The sequence below is a fragment of the Micromys minutus genome (assembly GCF_963924665.1).
Source record: "Micromys minutus genome assembly, chromosome: 13".
Taxonomy (NCBI): Eukaryota; Metazoa; Chordata; class Mammalia; order Rodentia; family Muridae; genus Micromys; species Micromys minutus.
In genome coordinates, this window is record NC_137982.1 from 41,545,818 (window position 1) to 41,563,877 (window position 18,060).

At 39.3% G+C, this 18,060-nt stretch overlaps 1 protein-coding gene across 1 annotated transcript in view; it reads left to right on the forward strand.

Annotated features, from left to right (window-relative positions):
* The window catches only part of B3GALT1 (beta-1,3-galactosyltransferase 1), a 46,050-nt gene extending 28,641 nt beyond the window's left edge, over nucleotides 1-17,409 (forward strand). Inside the window, exon 2 of the mRNA XM_080927298.1 lies at nucleotides 12,529-17,409. Coding sequence (XP_080783424.1) covers nucleotides 12,758-13,738 — 981 coding nt within the window. The 5' untranslated portion in view covers nucleotides 12,529-12,757 and the 3' untranslated portion in view covers nucleotides 13,739-17,409. The remainder of the gene's footprint in view (nucleotides 1-12,528) is intronic.
* The last annotated feature ends 651 nt before the right edge of the window (nucleotides 17,410-18,060 follow it).

Consider the following 18,060-nt stretch of genomic DNA (forward strand, 5'->3'; position numbering starts at 1 on the left):
GAATCCACGTGGTTGAAAAGTCTCTATTCAAAGACTCAAAACTCCTCACTCTTTCAATCTAGTTATCCTGTCCACTATGACGACTTGCTGCAATAAGAAAGAAGGCAAACAGAGGGCTAGGATAACTCTGTTACCTTTCTAAGGCAGCAATAGGAACTGCAGCAACAGAAAATGCAACAACCGAATGTGTGGCAACAGGAAGTGCAGCAGCAGGAAGTTCAGCAATAGGCAGTGCTGCAACCAAATGTCCAGTGACCGAATGTGCAGCAACAGGAAGTGCAGCAACAGGAAACACAGTGACTCACCCAGGCTCTGCAGATTGTGGCATAACTGTGGCTCCTCCACCTAGCTCAGGAAACGTCACTTCTTGGTCATTGGTAGCAAGAGGTATGCTTCTTGACAATGCTACTTGTTCCAGGCCTTTGGAATATTTTATGTCACTTTGAAGTTTTAAATCACTTTCTCATATCTATTCTAAATTTGGGTTCCTGTATTTGCCTTTAATATGTTTTAGCATAGGAAGGCTTGGGACAGAAGTCATAATTTATTCTTCCACTTGTAACTTGGCAATCTTCCATTATATATAGTATTGTCAAAATGTCTTTTTCCCAAATCAGTCTTGGTCAGTTTTCTAGAAGAGGAATTTCTATAGTAAAATGTATGTACCTGCATGTGTGGGCATGTAATGCCAGGTCAATGACATGCTATCCCATGTCAACATCAGCCATTGATTAGAAAACCCAAGGTATCCATTTAGAATGTTGTTAGGTCATAGTAGCTAAGCAAGGAAGAGAAAGACAGGAAGTCAACATGTGGAAAAAATATGTCTGTAACTAGAAACTGTTATGCTGAATATTACTGTTCAATTGATGCATTATTCTTTTGATAACAGTTATTAGAACCACTAACTTTTGACATCTGGTGAATCTTTTTGTCCATCCATCTCTGAACTTGGAGCAAGGACATCTTGGCTGTCTGTGATATATGCAATTTGGTAGTGACAACCAGCCTTTTCTTTCAGTGGAGTTAACTGCTAAAAACATTTTAAAATGTTAAGAAAAAAATATACATTCTTTCAGCTGAGTTAAGGCGTCCTAGGTGATGTAGGATAACTCTGGCACATAAATGAGGCAGGGATATCAGTTGTGAAGGAGTGACTCACCCAGAGGTGAAGCAGGGCTGTCTTAGCATCTTGACTCAAAATTTCAATATTCATCTTCTTTTCATTCACAAAATTATTTTGACGAAGGCATAGGAACCAATTCAATTTTGAGTACTTAAATTTTGAAAAAAAATATTAATGACAAAGCATTTTAGAGCTATGTGGTGATTCCAGATTTATTGATCATTTCATGGCAAACATGGAGCTTTCCAGAGTATGGGAAGACGCATGTGCCACTGCCTACTGCAGAGACATTGAATTTTGAAGAGTAAGTGCTAAAAGGATGGTACACTGGTTTCTTCTCACTATTTCCCTAGTTTCTGGAACATGCCATCTTCTACATTTCTTCTGGCCTTAAAATGTCATCTTCCCCTTCAAAAAAAAAAAGAGGAAAAAAATAACACAACAGAAACTCCAATCATCAGTGTGTAAGGACAGCCAGCACCACCCCTTGGTTAAGCGCCATGTATCTTGGGTTTCTTCCAGGGTCAATGGCTATTCAGATAGGTGACTTCATGATGTAACCAAAACATCTGTCTGAACTGGTTGTCATTAAGCCTCCATTTAATGGAAGTTGGCTCATTATCTTCTCGGCCCTCAAGTCAATAAGTGCCCCAAGTACATATGCCAATCATAAATGATGCTTTAGGTAAACACATATGTCCACAGTTCAGTTATAGCTTGCTCTAAAACATTTGAAAAGCAAAAGCACATGACTATGTAGGTAGCAGAACTCATATGGGAAAATAGAAATTCTTTTCCTTACATTTTTAAGAAAATGGTTAGTAATTCTTATAGTTCAGTGAGATAAAATATATCTTCAAGAAAAAAACAGAATTATGATGCATGATCTTTCTTATTTCTTGATGCTGTTATTTTAAATGTACCAAATATTTATTTTAGCTATAATTGCCAAATTTTCTCAGTTGCAAGAACAATAATGTTTCTGTTAAAGTTATATGGATCTTTTTCATAGGATTACTGTATCAAACAGGGCACAGGGTACTTTGGAGAGGCAAACTTCTACCAAATTGCAGACACTGAGATAATCTTATATATTAAACAGTTACTATGTAGTACTTCAAGGAACATGCTAATATATGTATTATAAACAAGGAACATTTTTAAATATAGACTCCTCAAATTAAAAAAAAAAAAAAAAGCAAAACAGGGAACTCTCGTGTCTTTAGTAATTAACTTTTAAAAAATATGCTAATTTTGTCCCCAAAGCCACCAAATAAGAGACCCCATATTACTGTACTTATGACTAGTGTCTTGGCAGGAGGAGGCACTTTTGGTGCTAATTTCTTCATTTTTAGAGGCTATGTGCTGTCAGACTTTACCAACAGAATATGGAGTTGGAATTTGCAAATAGTTTTGGGTTTCCTTAACAGCTAACTTGCCAAGTTCTGGTGTTGGGAAACAAGGGCTTGTGAGAGCCATTTGAACTTATAAAGCAAAACCACCTGTCACCTGAGGCTGTCAGCACTCAGCAAACAGTCCACACTGGTCTGAGCTGCTTAACCACTTTCCCTTTGTCTGAAGAAGTCCCCGTTTCACACCTGAGGGTCAGAAAGACTCAAAATCTAACTGCACTCAGACAAAACACCTCTTCGATTATACAGACAAATTAGGGGTTCCTGTGTGCCCTATGATCTCTTTTCCCCAGGGCCAATGGTTTGTTAAAGTAACTAGTCTTCATATACTTCATTTTATAAGCTCACTTGTTTACCATAGACTCCTATTGATACAGAATATTAAGATATATTTGATATTCTCTGGTCTTCTCTTCAATATTAAGAGTATTTGCCATTACTTAAAAGTCAATAAAAGTAAGCCATTCGATTTTTTAATATATTTTTTTAATTTTTTATTTTATTTTATTATTTTACCATTGCATCACATGTTGATCCCAGAAGTACCTTTCTTCAAAAGAAGGACAAATGCCGGTGACCCGTGAATTTTTATAAGGTGATGTCAGTAGGCGTATTTCTGCATTCAAGTCTACCGCAGAAATAGATTGCAAACCTGGGGTTCTAATACTATTAAAAAGTTGGTTATATTCAGCGATTGGCAAATTGATATCATTAATATTAAGAGTTCTCAATGTGCATTTTGCCTTTTTTTTTTTTTTTTCCTGTTTTGTGATTGTTTATTCTTGTGTCTTCTGGTGTGATCAACCTCTTCAGACTGAAGTTTTCATTTCAGTGACCTTTGTAGATCTGGGTTGGTAGATATATAGGGCTAAAATTTGTTTTTAGTGTGCAATGCTTTTATTTCTTTGTAGATGGTGGCTGACAGTTTTGCTGAGTATAATAGTCCTAGCCTATATATGTTCTCCTAGAGTTTGTAAATCATCTGTGGTTTCTGGGGATTTGTAGAACATCCATCCATGCCCTTCTGGCTTCCAGAGATCCCACGAAAGTTAGGAGTAATTCTAATGGACCTGCCTTTATAGGTGATTTGGTCTTTTCCCCTTGCAGCTCTTAGTATCCTTGTTCTGTACTTTGAGTGTTTTGATCGCTATGTGTCCCCTGGATTTTATTTTCTGGTCCTGTCTATTTGCTCTTCTATGTGCTTCTTGTACCTCGATGAGTACCTTCTGCTTTAGGTTGGGGAAATTTTCTGTTATGAATTTGTTAAGAATATTTTTTTAACCTGGCTTTCTTCTCAGTCCTCTGTTTCTGCCATCCATAGGTTTGGTCTTTCAATAGTGTCCCAGATACTCTGGATGTTTTGTTTCCAGAGTGTTTCCAGATTTAATGTTTTCTTTGATTGAGGTATCCATTGTTTCTACCTTTTCTTCAAAACCTGAAAAAAAATTTTTTGCATGTCTTACACATTGATGTCTAAGCTTACAGCCTAATGTTCTCATTCCCAGTTTTATTTCAATTGGAATGATGATTAAGGACTCTATTTCTACTTTTGTGTCTTGAAATCTTTTTATTATTTCATTCAGATATCTGTTTTCATGTTCTTCATTAGGGCATTTCTTTATACCCTCTTCAAGGTTCCTGAACATATTCTTAAGCTGCTATTTTGAATTCCTTGACTTGTGCTTCAGCTAAATCACATTTCTCAGGGCCTGTTGTAATATAGTTACTAGCTTCTAGATGGCCATATTATCTTGGCCATTTATTTCTAGGCAAGTTCCATTCTTTGGTTGCTCTTGTCTGCTCTGGATTCTAGGCAAGTGTAGTGACTATGGGGCACCTGGTTGAGAGTACTTTTGTGTCAATAGTTGATACAAAGGAATGAGTATGCCCTAGGAGGAAAACTTTCAAGGGGCAGCAGGAACGAGCTAGGGGACTAGTTATACAGGAAATAGTATAGTTCCTAGGGGGTGGGAGTTGGATGAGACAAGGGGCTCCTTCAGGCAAGCTGCCGCAGGTCTAAGAATAATTCTAGAGAGACCAGAATGAAGGACAACAGTGAGAGTAAACTCAACCATCTACCTAACCCTACATGTCCACCTACTGCAGCACTAGGGGTTTCAGGTACAACAGATTTCTGCACATTTGAAGATATCACAGTGGAATAGAAATGGGCTAGAAGGCAAGTGTGCCCTAGGCCTGCAGCAAGTGGCAGAATCCTCAGGGAGTAGAGGTAAGATAAGAAGGAGGGACTACAGGCAAGCTACCATAGGGCAAAGGTTAAGAATAGAAAGACGGGGATGAAAGGGCTAAGGGGACCTGGCTTTGTAGCAAGAGGTAGAGTCTCCAGAGATTAGAGGACGGGTGAGAGAAAGCACTTCTGCAAGCAGGACTAAGTCTGCAGAGATTGGCATGGAGGAGTGGCAGGGGAGTGAAAGAACACAAACACACACCCCAGTCCAGTTCGGTCACTGGGGTCCCTGAGGACCCTGGGAGAGGGGTTTGCTGCAGAATGACAGCTGTCACAGAGGATACACATGGCCTATTGGGGAGGAATGAGAGGTTCAGCGGGAAAGAGCTAAGAGGATCCTGTCATTCAGACTCTTAAATTAATTGGTGTCCACTTGCCTTGATGAATGACTGTTTTCAATTCTCTAAAATTTCTAATACTTTCAACACCTGAAAAGACAATATGTAAACGCTCTCTGGGCATCCACTATCCCAGCTAAGATGAACAAAAATTATTAGTCCTCATCCTGCCTGCCTGCCTCAAAGTAGACTTGGAAGCAGGAGTATACAGGGTCCACTAGTGACAATGACCACTCCCTTCTAGGATCTCCTCTGGTCAGACAAAGGAATACATTTTTTTTACAAGTTTAGGGATCTTAAAATTAAATCATTCAAAGTAAGAGGCAGCCCACCATGTCATTTCTAAAAGAAACGTGTGCTTCTTAAATTGAAAATTCTGCCCCATTAACTCCCTGAAAGGTGAAGGTGGTTATTTACTAGAGAGCACTGTGATTGAGCTAATCTGCAGTGCAGTGAGGGCCCTGGAGGGAACATCTTTCGAATGTTCTAGCTGAATGTTCCTGTTGGAGAGATTTATATTTAACGGATGACAAGCTAATGTCATCTTTGGTGTCTTAAAGTTGTGGTAAAACTGGTAAAAGTTATAGATGTTATGTGGGCAACTCTCCATTTTACTGATGTATTAACTTGCCCATTAAATAGGATTCTAAAAAATGTTGTCCAACTCACCAGAAGATTCTACTACCATCCTCAGCTTTCCAACTGGCTATGATTTTCTTTTTGACCTTCTTATTTATTTTTGTAGCTGAGACATTTTTTATGTAAGTAAAGAAAAGCATGCTTACTGGGGATGAAGGTGGATAATGACTAGAAGACTAGAAGCACCACTGTGCCAATGCACCTGTAGGTAGACTTTTTACTGTTTCTAACGGTTCTAGAATAGATGGTTTCTCCCAGATGATTGACGGGTCCATTTGGGTTGGCTTTCTGGAGAAGGCAGTGGCACATGAAGTGTTCTTCTGGATAAGAATTGCACAGGGTTTGGGGCTTCTAGATCTAGGTTCAGTTAGTTATCATTTGCTAACCAGGCAGTTCTGGTACTTAATGTTTCCTCCTGGGATGTGATTCAGACCACATTCCTCTGAACAGCAGCATCCTACAGTTCCAGTCATTGTCTCTACAACTATGGTGTAGGTGGGAGGGATGTAGCCCTATTATCCTTCAAGGTAGCTACCTACCTAACATAGTAGTAGGTGACTCCTTTTGACTTTTAATGGGTCTCTCTGGCTTTGAGTTTTTGAGGACAAACACACACACACACACACACACACACACACACACACATCAAAAAGAAATGTTTCTTAAACATCTTTATTGGCATCTCACAAACTCAGAAGGGCAAAGGAAAACACTGAGACAAACTATCTACTACAAGAACCAATTGATCTCCAAGCTCAGGGTCATAAGCTATGAACTGCTAAGCTATCAACATCTTCCTGTCTGCTGAATTTCAGCTGAATGCTTTCCTCAGAAACAAATGAGCTAGAAATGTTTGTGAAGACCTCTGACATACATAGAAGTAAATACAATTATTTTTGCTCTTATTTTATGTGTAAGGCAACTGAGACAAAGAGAATCCAAATTATGACATAGCATCACACATAGAGTAGAGGAGAACATGTCTGAGCATTGCCAACCACTTCTTCTGGGATCCATGGTTTAATCTTTAGAGCTCTGTGGATCATGTGACTTGGTCTCATCTTTAGTCATACTACTTCCTGACCACTTCCTGGCCCAGAGACATATCTTGGCGTGGCTCCTTTAGCTATAAGCGCACATTACTGTTGGCTACTCGTGAGAACCTACCCTGGCTCTCTTTCATATTTCACATGGTTCTGTTTATGTTCCTAATTGTATAAATGCTGCTTTTCATTTAGTGTTGATTGAGGCCAGATGCTGTACCAAAATTTGTTCTCAGGTCTGATGAAAAAAGTCAATATAAACAGTGATTTACTCCATATGTAGGTGGGCTTCAGGACTTCAGAGAAACGCAGCTGTGTAATGCTTCAAAGTTCATCAACTATTGGTGCTTCCTCATGGTCCCCCGCCCCCACACACCACTGTTAAATGCTAATGGGCTTCTTGCAGTGAGCGTGTTCCACTAATCAATACTCCCCTGTCGCATTAGCTTGGTGCAGCGCATGCACACCAGGATGAAGCATGTAGTACCCTGGAGTTCACATGTTGTCTCATTTTATGCCTGTTACATGGATTGGTTGCTTTGCCTACAATGCCCAGACTCCTTCCAGATGATTCCTGGTTGGTTGAACTTCACATTCAGTTTAGCTGACTTGAAACAAAGACCTGAGGGACCACAAAGAGTATTGTAACCTGAAATGTCTCTGCATAGACTAGGATGGCTTTTCCAGCCACCACAAAGCCTATTCTCTCCCATAGGCCTTAAGAAGTTGGAGAGTGACCACTTTTCTGGTCACTTACTAGCAGTGATCTTGAGCAAGATGTTTAACATATCTGAGCTTCCCTTATCTTGCTTGTTAAGTGGGGAAGACATGCCTTTCTTGAAACACTATGAGGAATGGTGCTCAATAAAGCAGAATAGAATGCTATAGAAAACCACACATCACATCTGGTCTGGTATATGTATTTTATTTTATTTTATTTTATTATTTTATTTTATATTTTACCTCTTTTATGGGCCTGTATGTTTTGCCTGTGTGTATTTGTGTGCATTAGTTACATGCCTGGTAATTTAGAGGCAAGAGAGGGAATCAGATCTTATGGACCTACAGTTACAGATGATTGTGAGCTTCCTTGTGGGTCCTGGGAATCAATCCGGGTCCCCTGGAAGAGCAGCCAATGTTAATAATCACAGATCAATCTCTATATCCTTTTGGCATATGTCTTTTAAAATGAGACAGCTGGGTATGGAGATGCATTTCTCTGGTCCCAGCACTCAAGAGGCTAAGGAAGAGGATCAAACTTGTTCATGGTCAGCCTAGGTTATGCAACAAAACCTTGTCTCAAAACTCAAAGTAATAGTAATTTGGAACCAGTGAAATGAAAACTAGCAATAAGAGTGATAAGACTTATCGCTTGCATGTGTCTAGGGAAGTGTGTTTCTTCTTTTCTGGAGAGTATCTGTGGGTATGCAAATATTCACGTGCTCCTTTACTTCTCACCTGTTTCCAAACTCTCCCTCTATCAGTATTGACACAGTCCTTTTGTGCAGACAAAATTCCCACGGAGGAAACATGTCAGAAATGAATTTTTACTCCTTTAAGGCACAGATATGTAAGAGAGAGGAATTTTTGATATGGATGGATGGATTGCTACAGAAATCTGTGGATGGGATTTGGGGAAGGGAATTCCTCCCTTGTATTCTTAGAATACACAAATAAGTAACTGGCTTTTCAGCTCAGAATGATCTGTGGATGCTGCTTCCTGTAGGACCACAGTATCTCCCTTCATAGCCCCACATCTCACTACTTTCTTTCTTACCTTGGCCTCCAGCTTCACCCCACCAGTTAGTCTCGTACATATCATGGTCTTTGAATGTGTTCTTTATTTTGACTGTGTGACCCTTAGCTGGGTGATTCTTAGTTATGTTTGAAGCTTCAACTTTGCTCACTTTTTCTGATTCACAGCCTCTATTCCTTGTTTCAGCACTGTTTGACCCTGAGATGGGTAGATAATGGGGCCCATCCTGTCGCACGTATGAATGTGTGAGTGGTGCCCCCTGGACATGTTCTGTGCTGGTGTTTTATACTCTGCCTTTTCCTTAAATGCTCTTCTCCCAGTCCACTCCTATATAATTCAAAAGTACACGTTGAAAGTGATTTTATCATTTGCTTGAAATCTAACCTATTTTCCCAGGACTTCCCAGGGCAATAATTTGAACAATAATTCTCTTTTCTCCATACTCTGCAGCAAAAAAGGGGGGGTGGAGAAAAGAAAAAGGAAAAAAAAAGAAAGAAAGAAATGAAAAATTTGCGGTTAGTAAAGTCACAAATGAATGGATGAATTGTGAATGAAGACGGCTGTGAAGTAGAGGATAGTAATTTGACTCTGAAGGGACAGGAAAAAGACAATACAAGGGGAGTTCAAATAACTAAAGAAGTCCTCTGTTAATCGTCTGACTAATTTCACCTAAAGATGAACTGGTTCCTTACCAAGATGCTCTGAGTCCCTTGACATCCTAGGAATAATTGGCTCACAATTTAGTGGGAAAATGTACAAGGAACAAGGATAAAGGGATGATAAGGATATTCTCAAAGAATGGGATCTACAAGATGAGACCATGGTCAGGTTTGGTTTCCAGTACCATCGTGATTCTCAGTCACCATCCTTGCGATTGGCATGAAGTCAGGATTGTATATTCCAAACTGAAAGCCCCTTCCCACATTCTTGGCCACTAGTTTTCCTCAGTTCCTTCTCTTACCTCTAAAGCAGTGGTTCTCAGCCTTCCTAATGCTGCAATGACCCTATGGTACAGTTCCTCATGTTGTGGTGACCCCCAACCATAAAGTTTTTTTGTTGCTACTTTATAACTGTAATTAAAATGTGATCATCTGATAGGTAGAATATTTGGGTTGAGATCCACAAGTTGAGAAGCTCTTGCCCTAAAGTATCAAACTTCTCATTCGCTTTACGCCATTCATCCATGATCTTCTTATTATCAGCTTCTAGTGCCCTTTAAAGCAGAAATATTTAGCCAGAAGCTGGAAAGAACCCAGATGTCCTTCAGTAGATGAATGGATACAAACCTTGTGGTATATCAGAAACAATGACTTTATGAAATTCTTAAGAAAATGGATGCATCTAGAGAATATCATCCTGAGTGAGATAACCCAGTCACAAAAGAACAGACATAATATGCAGTCACTGATAATTGCATACTAACCCCAGAAGCTCTGAACACCCCAGAAACAACTCACAGACTATATGAAGTTCAAGATAAAACAAAGCCCCCTCAAATAAAAGAAAATGAAAAACCATTATGCTTAATCTTTACACACCAAGATAATTTTTACTAATTCCAGGCTACATCTTGTTTTACATGTACTTTATGCTCATTGTAACTAGTAATATCTTAATGCACAGTGTCAAACCTTTAAAAAAAAAATCAAGTACTGACAAAAATGTATTCATATACTTTTATTCAAAAGTGCTTAAAATCTGTACATTTATCTTTGTTTTTCAAATAAAGTTGTTCAATTTATTTAAAAAAGCAGAAATATTCTCTAGAAGGCTAGGAATACTGGATTATATATTGCAGAGTTCTTAGATGGAAGCTATACTATACAAAAGTTATGTGGTTTGAATCCACTGTACTTTGTAGTTCAATAACAAAATTTAATATTCAATAATGGAAATCAATTATTTATGGCTTCATAGTTAGCTCTAAACTTATACAAGAGTGTGGGCTTTAAGTTGGCAAAAGCTAACCCACCCAAGTACATAGTTGTTTTTGAAGGAGACTTTGTTGAAATTAGTATTAAAGCCTTTGCCTTCCAGAGCTATTGAATTCTGTTCTAACTAGGAAGAAATAGGTTTTTTTTACATGAATGGACTCTATAATTTGACACATATTTTTGACTGGGATGTTATTTATAAGCTCTGGGTAACAACACCAATTTTAGAAAAGATTAGTGTTTCAAAGAACAACTTCATTTAAATACCAGTTTGTCTTCTGTAACATCTTCATTAAATTTATGAAATTTAAGCTCAACTGCCCCTTTAATTATACTCATCCAAAGTGTGTAGACATGTCAGTCAGCAAAACAAATTAATGAATGAATAAATTAACAAATAATAAAGTCCAGTCTAATTTCCTCAAAGAAATATGTAGGGATATTGATAAAGGAAAATTCCATGTCATTTAGAACAATTCTGAAATCAGTACAACCAGGGTCGTTAGTTGGTAGCTTCCATGTTTTGGTTGCTTTCATGTAACTGTAACCAGTGGACTTCATAGAACAACATACAGAGCAGAAATATTCCTTTTGGTTGATAGTGTCAGAGGTTTGGTTTCACATTCCCTGGCATATTTCTCTATCTGCACCTCTTGGTCCATGAGATCATAGTTAAAAGAATTCAGACAAGACACATGAGCCTAGTATGGAGAAAGTGTAGACTTTGTTTGCACAGAAGAATGAAGCACAGTGAGAAGAAAGGTAGTGGATGCTGGTCAGAGGGACCATAGCATCAGTCTATTTTTAAGAAGGTCCATACCATCTCTACAGGCTCGAGAGCATGCAACTGTGAAAGGGGGGACTTTGTCATAGACATGCAAGGACTGGGCAGAACACTTGGCTCTTACAGAAGTGGGCAATGAAGTATGTCTTTGTTCTTATCAGACAGCCTTCTGCAATGCAGTATGCGCAGGGTTTAAGATTCTTAGCTCTAGACTTAGACAGTTATCTGCTAATGAGATCCCAGGTACTTTTGCAAGGCAAGTGTCCTCCCATACTGAGAGGAATGATTCGGGACCATTCTTCTGAACAATGGTTAGAGTCTTGAAATTCCAGTTTTTGTTTTCTTTGCTGTTGACTATAAGGGAGGAGTCTAACTCGTCTAACCCAGTGTCCTTCAAGCCTACAAATGTCTAAGTAGATACTTAGCAGTAAGAAAACTGAGCATAGTCATGGGGGAATCCAGAACTGGGAGCTATTTTCTACATGAAAGAAAGGATGCTGGCAGTGGAGAAGGGACTGGAATCATGTGTATGGTCAAAGGTGTGGTTTTGGGACCTCCTTCCTTCAGCTATATCTTGCCTTTCTAGGGCCAGACTTTCAGTAAATGAATATCGTTGGAAGGTACTTTATTCTCGGCCATAAAAAAGAGTAAGTATGTTTGTCTGAAGCCTTGTAGAAAGCAGAATTTCATGGTAAGAGCTGTGCCCACTGCGAGAGCAGGAACAGGCAGTAATTCTTCCTAAGACTGGGCCAAGGAAGCAAGGTACTAGCAAAAGTTTGTGGGCAGTTACCGACACATTCTCAAATGGAAAATTGGAGGAAAAAAATATTAAAGGTTAAATTCTTTTTATCAAATGACTAAAAGCCCAACGCTGGGAAAAACAAAAGAGATCTGAGCTGTGCCTGTTTGTCTGAAAGCCTTGAGAGCAAAAAACTAACTGCAAAACAGGCCTTTTCTGGAGGAGGAGGCCTTTTTTGGAAAATTACTGATGTTAGCTTTACTGCCGACTTACCTAGTGCTCATGATCAATGTATTCATGTATCGAATATCAATATGCAAAAGCAATTTCTGTTCATGAGAGAAGAGAAGGTAGGAGGTTATTTCCGGGACCTCTTGGGGCTTATGAAGATAAATGGCCGTGTTCAATTTAGCCATTGCTGGTAATTCTTACAAACTTACTGTGTTTATTCAAGACTATGAAAATGGCTACGTAAACATGAACAAAACTGTACGTTATTGATTTTGCAGAGTTCCGAGGACGATTTCCGAGGCTTGGAGCTTCCATCGGGTTTAGAAGAAAGTGAAGTGAGCTCTATGATGCCAGAACATAAATAAAGTCCATGGACACCCACCAACCAGTTCCTCTCTGGCAGAAGTTTTAGATTGCCAAGTAATATGCTGCCTTTGCAAGAGGACAAGAAACTAGTGCCCCAAAGACGTGTTCTTCAGTATTTGGATTAGACGCGTTCTCAAGACAATGGCTTCAAAGGTCTCCTGCCTGTATGTATTGACCGTCGTGTGCTGGGCCAGTGCTCTCTGGTACTTGAGCATAACAAGACCTACGTCATCATACACTGGCTCGAAGCCGTTCAGCCACCTAACAGTTGCCAGGAAAAACTTCACCTTTGGCAACATAAGAACTCGACCTATAAACCCGCATTCTTTTGAGTTTCTTATAAATGAGCCCAACAAATGTGAGAAAAACATTCCTTTTCTTGTGATCCTCATTAGTACTACACACAAGGAATTTGATGCCCGCCAGGCAATCCGGGAGACATGGGGGGATGAGAATAACTTTAAGGGGATCAAGATAGCCACGCTTTTTCTCCTGGGCAAAAATGCTGATCCTGTTCTGAACCAGATGGTGGAGCAAGAGAGCCAGATCTTCCATGACATCATCGTGGAGGACTTCATTGACTCCTACCACAACCTCACCCTCAAAACATTAATGGGGATGAGATGGGTTGCCACTTTCTGTTCAAAAGCCAAGTACGTCATGAAAACAGACAGTGACATTTTCGTGAACATGGACAACCTTATTTATAAACTCCTGAAACCCTCTACCAAGCCAAGAAGAAGGTATTTCACTGGTTACGTCATCAATGGCGGGCCAATCAGGGATGTCCGCAGTAAGTGGTATATGCCTAGAGATTTGTACCCTGACAGCAACTACCCACCGTTCTGTTCAGGGACTGGCTATATCTTTTCCGCTGATGTGGCTGAACTCATTTACAAGACCTCACTCCATACCAGGCTGCTTCATCTTGAAGATGTGTACGTGGGACTGTGTCTTCGAAAGCTAGGCATACATCCTTTCCAGAATAGTGGCTTCAATCACTGGAAAATGGCCTACAGTTTGTGTAGGTACCGCCGCGTCATCACTGTTCACCAGATCTCTCCAGAAGAGATGCACAGAATCTGGAATGACATGTCAAGCAAGAAGCATCTCAGATGTTAGTACTTTTATCATTGTAAATAACTTTCTTTTCTAAGAAATGGGGGCTAAGATGTCGGTATTTACAGGCGCCACCAAGGCAACATGAACTGGTAAGGGGTTTTGTAAAGGTTTTGCTTCCTGTTCCTAGTCTTTACCGGATCAGTACTTTGCAAGTGTTGAGCTTGGCCATAGAAACGGTGAGTCAGAAGGGCCAAATTTCATTCTCAGATCCTAAGACATTGCCAATTCATTTCAAAGAGTGACCCCAAATAACTGCCAACATTAGCTCACTGTGCATCTGAGATAAAGATCTGGGCCAGGAGACAGAAACTCAGTGATGTCTTCATTCCATTTCTGCAAACCTAAATAGTAATCCTTTCTTTAAAAAAAAAAATCAGAACAAGTCATAAAAAATACACAGTCAGGAACACACACTAGATGGGACACTAATGCCATTGTCATGTAGCATTTTTACAGACTTTGCCATGGAATGTCTACAGGGTTTGAGATTCTGCCAGTAACTGATTTTTATCCCTCAGGTAGGGAGACTATGATGGGGATGTGAACTTGAGATTCAGTTATCCTGTAATTGATGTAAAACACCTTGGCATGGACTTGCAAGGATTGAATCTGGTCAGCAGGTGGGTTGTACATAAAAATACTACTTTAAGTAAATAAATAAACTTTTCCCCCTAGAACAAGTATTACATGGTGCCACCAAGGAGACTTACAGATGGAGAACTCTCACATGCGTCCTTCTGTATAATGCCTTTAAGTGCTTCTTATAGTTTTTGGAGCAGACAGGAATATATCTCTATGTATAGAAAACATGTTGGTAGGAGGCCCAGAAATATACATAACAGTTGAAAAATGCAAATTTAGGTATCCATTCTAGTTAACATAAGATTGGCAATAGTGTACAATGTCCCTCTCACACATTTGCAAAGCACATGAGAAAATCTTTAATGAGTACCAGTATTACTAAAAGATGTGCCCCTGCTACCAACAGAAGAAATGCTCTCTTAACGTCTCAAACACTCACATATGTTTAGTAGCAAAAATTCTTTGAGATGTTCTGAGGAGTCTGTGTCTGAGATCCATGGGAAGAAAGAATAGGGAAACCGAGTTCAGATCCCATCGATGCCACAAATTTATATGGTCAGGCTTCTCATTTTTGATCTACTTCTGTATGCTCACTTGTAAAATGGCTAAAAAAAAAAAAAAAAAAAAAAAAAAAAAAAAAAAAAAAAAAAAAAAGAATCTACCTCACAGGTACTGTGAGAGCAAATCACATTTGCTAATAAGTATTTTGAGATCTTTAGTTTAAAAGGTGCTGGGTAACACTATGCCAAATGCTAAAATGATTGCAGTGGTTATCAAGAGGTTTATCCTTTGTGGCAAGATCAACTTAACATAACAATTTACCAAAATAAAGATTGACTGTGAACTATCAGTGTACCTTATTCTTCCAAGACTCGATGTTTCCTTGGCTCTGAGTTAGTTAATCAGGGGAGCTTCAGTTTCTCCACCACAGGTCTCTCATTTTGGTGACGAATTTGTCACTTCAAGTGTGTTACCTTGACATCCCAGATGTTTAAAGGGAAAGAATCTACTTTGGTCTGGGGAGGAGCTTTGCATAGGTTTCGAAAAACACAACATAAACCATAGGAAATATTTGCCCTGCATTCTTAAAAACTCTTTAGAACAGCAGAGCTAATCTACTGTCCCTCAGAAGATGAAAATCTTCAGCAAATCTCCAAAGTTGTACATAGGCCATTCACACGCTTCTCATTGTTGAGATGCAAAGAAAGCCTCGTCGCTGGGGGGGGGGGGGAGTTGCTCATTTGAGCTGTTTTCTTTGCATCTTGACCCTTGCGGAAACCCCCCTAGAAGCTGATAATGATGGGGCAATGAAGGACTAAATGAAGTCCCATAATCACATATTCCCTTGCTAGGAAATATTTACTAGCTCATCACCCCCAAGGTACTAAATGGTATATGATTTTCCTCCCTGTAATATGGTGTCAAGTGACCTGGGAAAAGATGAAGCAGGTGAGCCACTCTCCCACCATCTAGCCTCCAACCCCATGAGCTCCCACAACTGGGAAAGTCTCACGCCCTCATTCCTCATTGGCCCCCATGAGTGCAGTCTCTGTCTCCTGCTATGGCCTTGCATCTCTCCCATGCTCAGCCAAGCCACTTGTCACGTCCAAAATCTCACACTAGAATTATCATGTATGTACATCTATGAATTGCTTTGTATGTATGCGCAAAATACGCATAGGGCCCTAATCTTGAAAAGGAGCAAAAAAAATTTCAGAAACTTACATGTCTTAAAGAACAATTTCTTCACTGTTTTATGCTGCAGAGTGCCCATATGTAAATAGACGTCCAAGACTATGTGTACATATTTTAAAGGCTCTTTTCTTGTCACCTCAATTGTCCGTTAGGGCTTAGAATCTGCGTAATATGTAACATTTTCCTCTGCATGGAACTTGATGAGGCAAGGCCATTTGTCCAGTATCTCAATAGCCTTAAGCATGTTTACTCTTTGGTTTTCCTGGATTATTTTTTTTTATTTGTTATTTTTTTAATGTTTGGATGTTCAAAAAAAATGTTTAGCTTGTCAAGGAAAAACTCTAATTTTCTACTTTCGTTAATTCTATGACGAGAAAGTGGTCAAATTATTGTCATAGTTATTCATTACTCCATTTGTAACATTTCCTTAAGAAAACTATTTCCTAGTAAGGGCGGTCAGCATTCTGGGGCGGCGGGTTTCACTCGGCGGTAAAGCGCTTGGCAGAATGCAAATGGGTCTGGATCCGGTCCTCAGCACGGCAGTGATGCAGTTAAAATAATGACTACCCTGTTGCACCAGAAGTCTCTCAGAGAATTTTCCTAAGCATTGCCTGGTTCCCCATTATTTCCTCGTTTATGTACCGAATAACGCCAACACCTCACCTTAAAAGTTTCTTCATGTATTTCTTAGAGGAAGGAAAAAAAATGCTTTCTCTTTGGTGCCTCATTTCTGTGGCATTGTGTCCTCCTGGAGCAGTTGATTTACAAAAATGTACTTTCAAAATCACCAAATTCAAAACATGAAGATCATTTTTTGATTTGAATTAAATATGGAGGAACAAAACCCCTTGTGTGATAAGCTACGGAGGGGAGACAAACTCTTTACAGAGAAGTCACAGAAGGAGTTTTTTCAGTCAAATTTCTTCTAACAAAAGACAATGGAATATTTATGTACAGTGTGTGGAATTCGTTTTCTACCTTTCCTAATATGTGCTTTCAAAGCGGGGATTGATTGTATCATTTCTGTAAAGGTGAAGATACTTTTTTATGAGCCACAGGTAACTTGTGAATGAAAGAAGTAATTCACTAGAGACGCTTGATGATGATTGACATTTAGGTATATTGTTATATATGAATGATTGTATTTATGTATTTATTTGATTGAAACTGTACATACGGTTTTGCCAAAAGTAACTGTGTGTTGAAGTGCACTCTCTGGGTTTGTAGTACTATTTAGGGTTACATGGGTTGCCAATCAAGCTGCTAATCAGAATACTATTTTTTTGTATCAGTGTTACAACACGTGAGGAATAGATGCCGCTGTCTTTTCATTCTCTTTCGCTTCCTCTTGAAATGTAAACTGTTGGTTGGAAGCAGGATGCACTTGTACAGGCCTATCTGTCAAGAGGAAGATCATGGTTTCATAAGACTGATTTTTTTAACTCCTGGGAAAAATAAACAAAAGAAGAACTCATCCTGTTTTTCTGCTTCTTTTGAATGGCTCTCTTTGGGGAAATGTGATTGCTTATGCCCGCCCACTATAATCTTCCTAACAATTTCAACATGAGCAATGGTTTAAACAACTCGGAGCTTGTCCATCAAAGGATGCAGCAAATTAGCAGTATGCTTGGAGATCTTTGGTCCAATAAATAAGCCATGGACAACCTCTGGGTTTAGGAAATGTGCTTCTCATTGGCTTCAGAGAAGTGTTTTACTATCCAATTAAGTGTAGGTGTTGGAAACACCAACAAATACCACCTACAGGGGAATATTCTGTTGAGATCCTGCTTAGCAAACCAGGACACATTAAATCTAAGGCAAAATAAAGCCGAGACTGTCATGCCACAGTCTGAGAGCTATGTCCAACCCATTTCCACTGAGCTAAGAAGGGTTCCATAATAAATGTGTGGGCCTTTCATTGACCTCAGTCTATGGAATCTATTATTCTAACAACGGGATGTGTATTTCTTCCAGTTGTAGATGTATCCTGAAAAATAAGTCAGTGACATATTATATTTTGCATTTCAACAATCCAAAAAGGTATA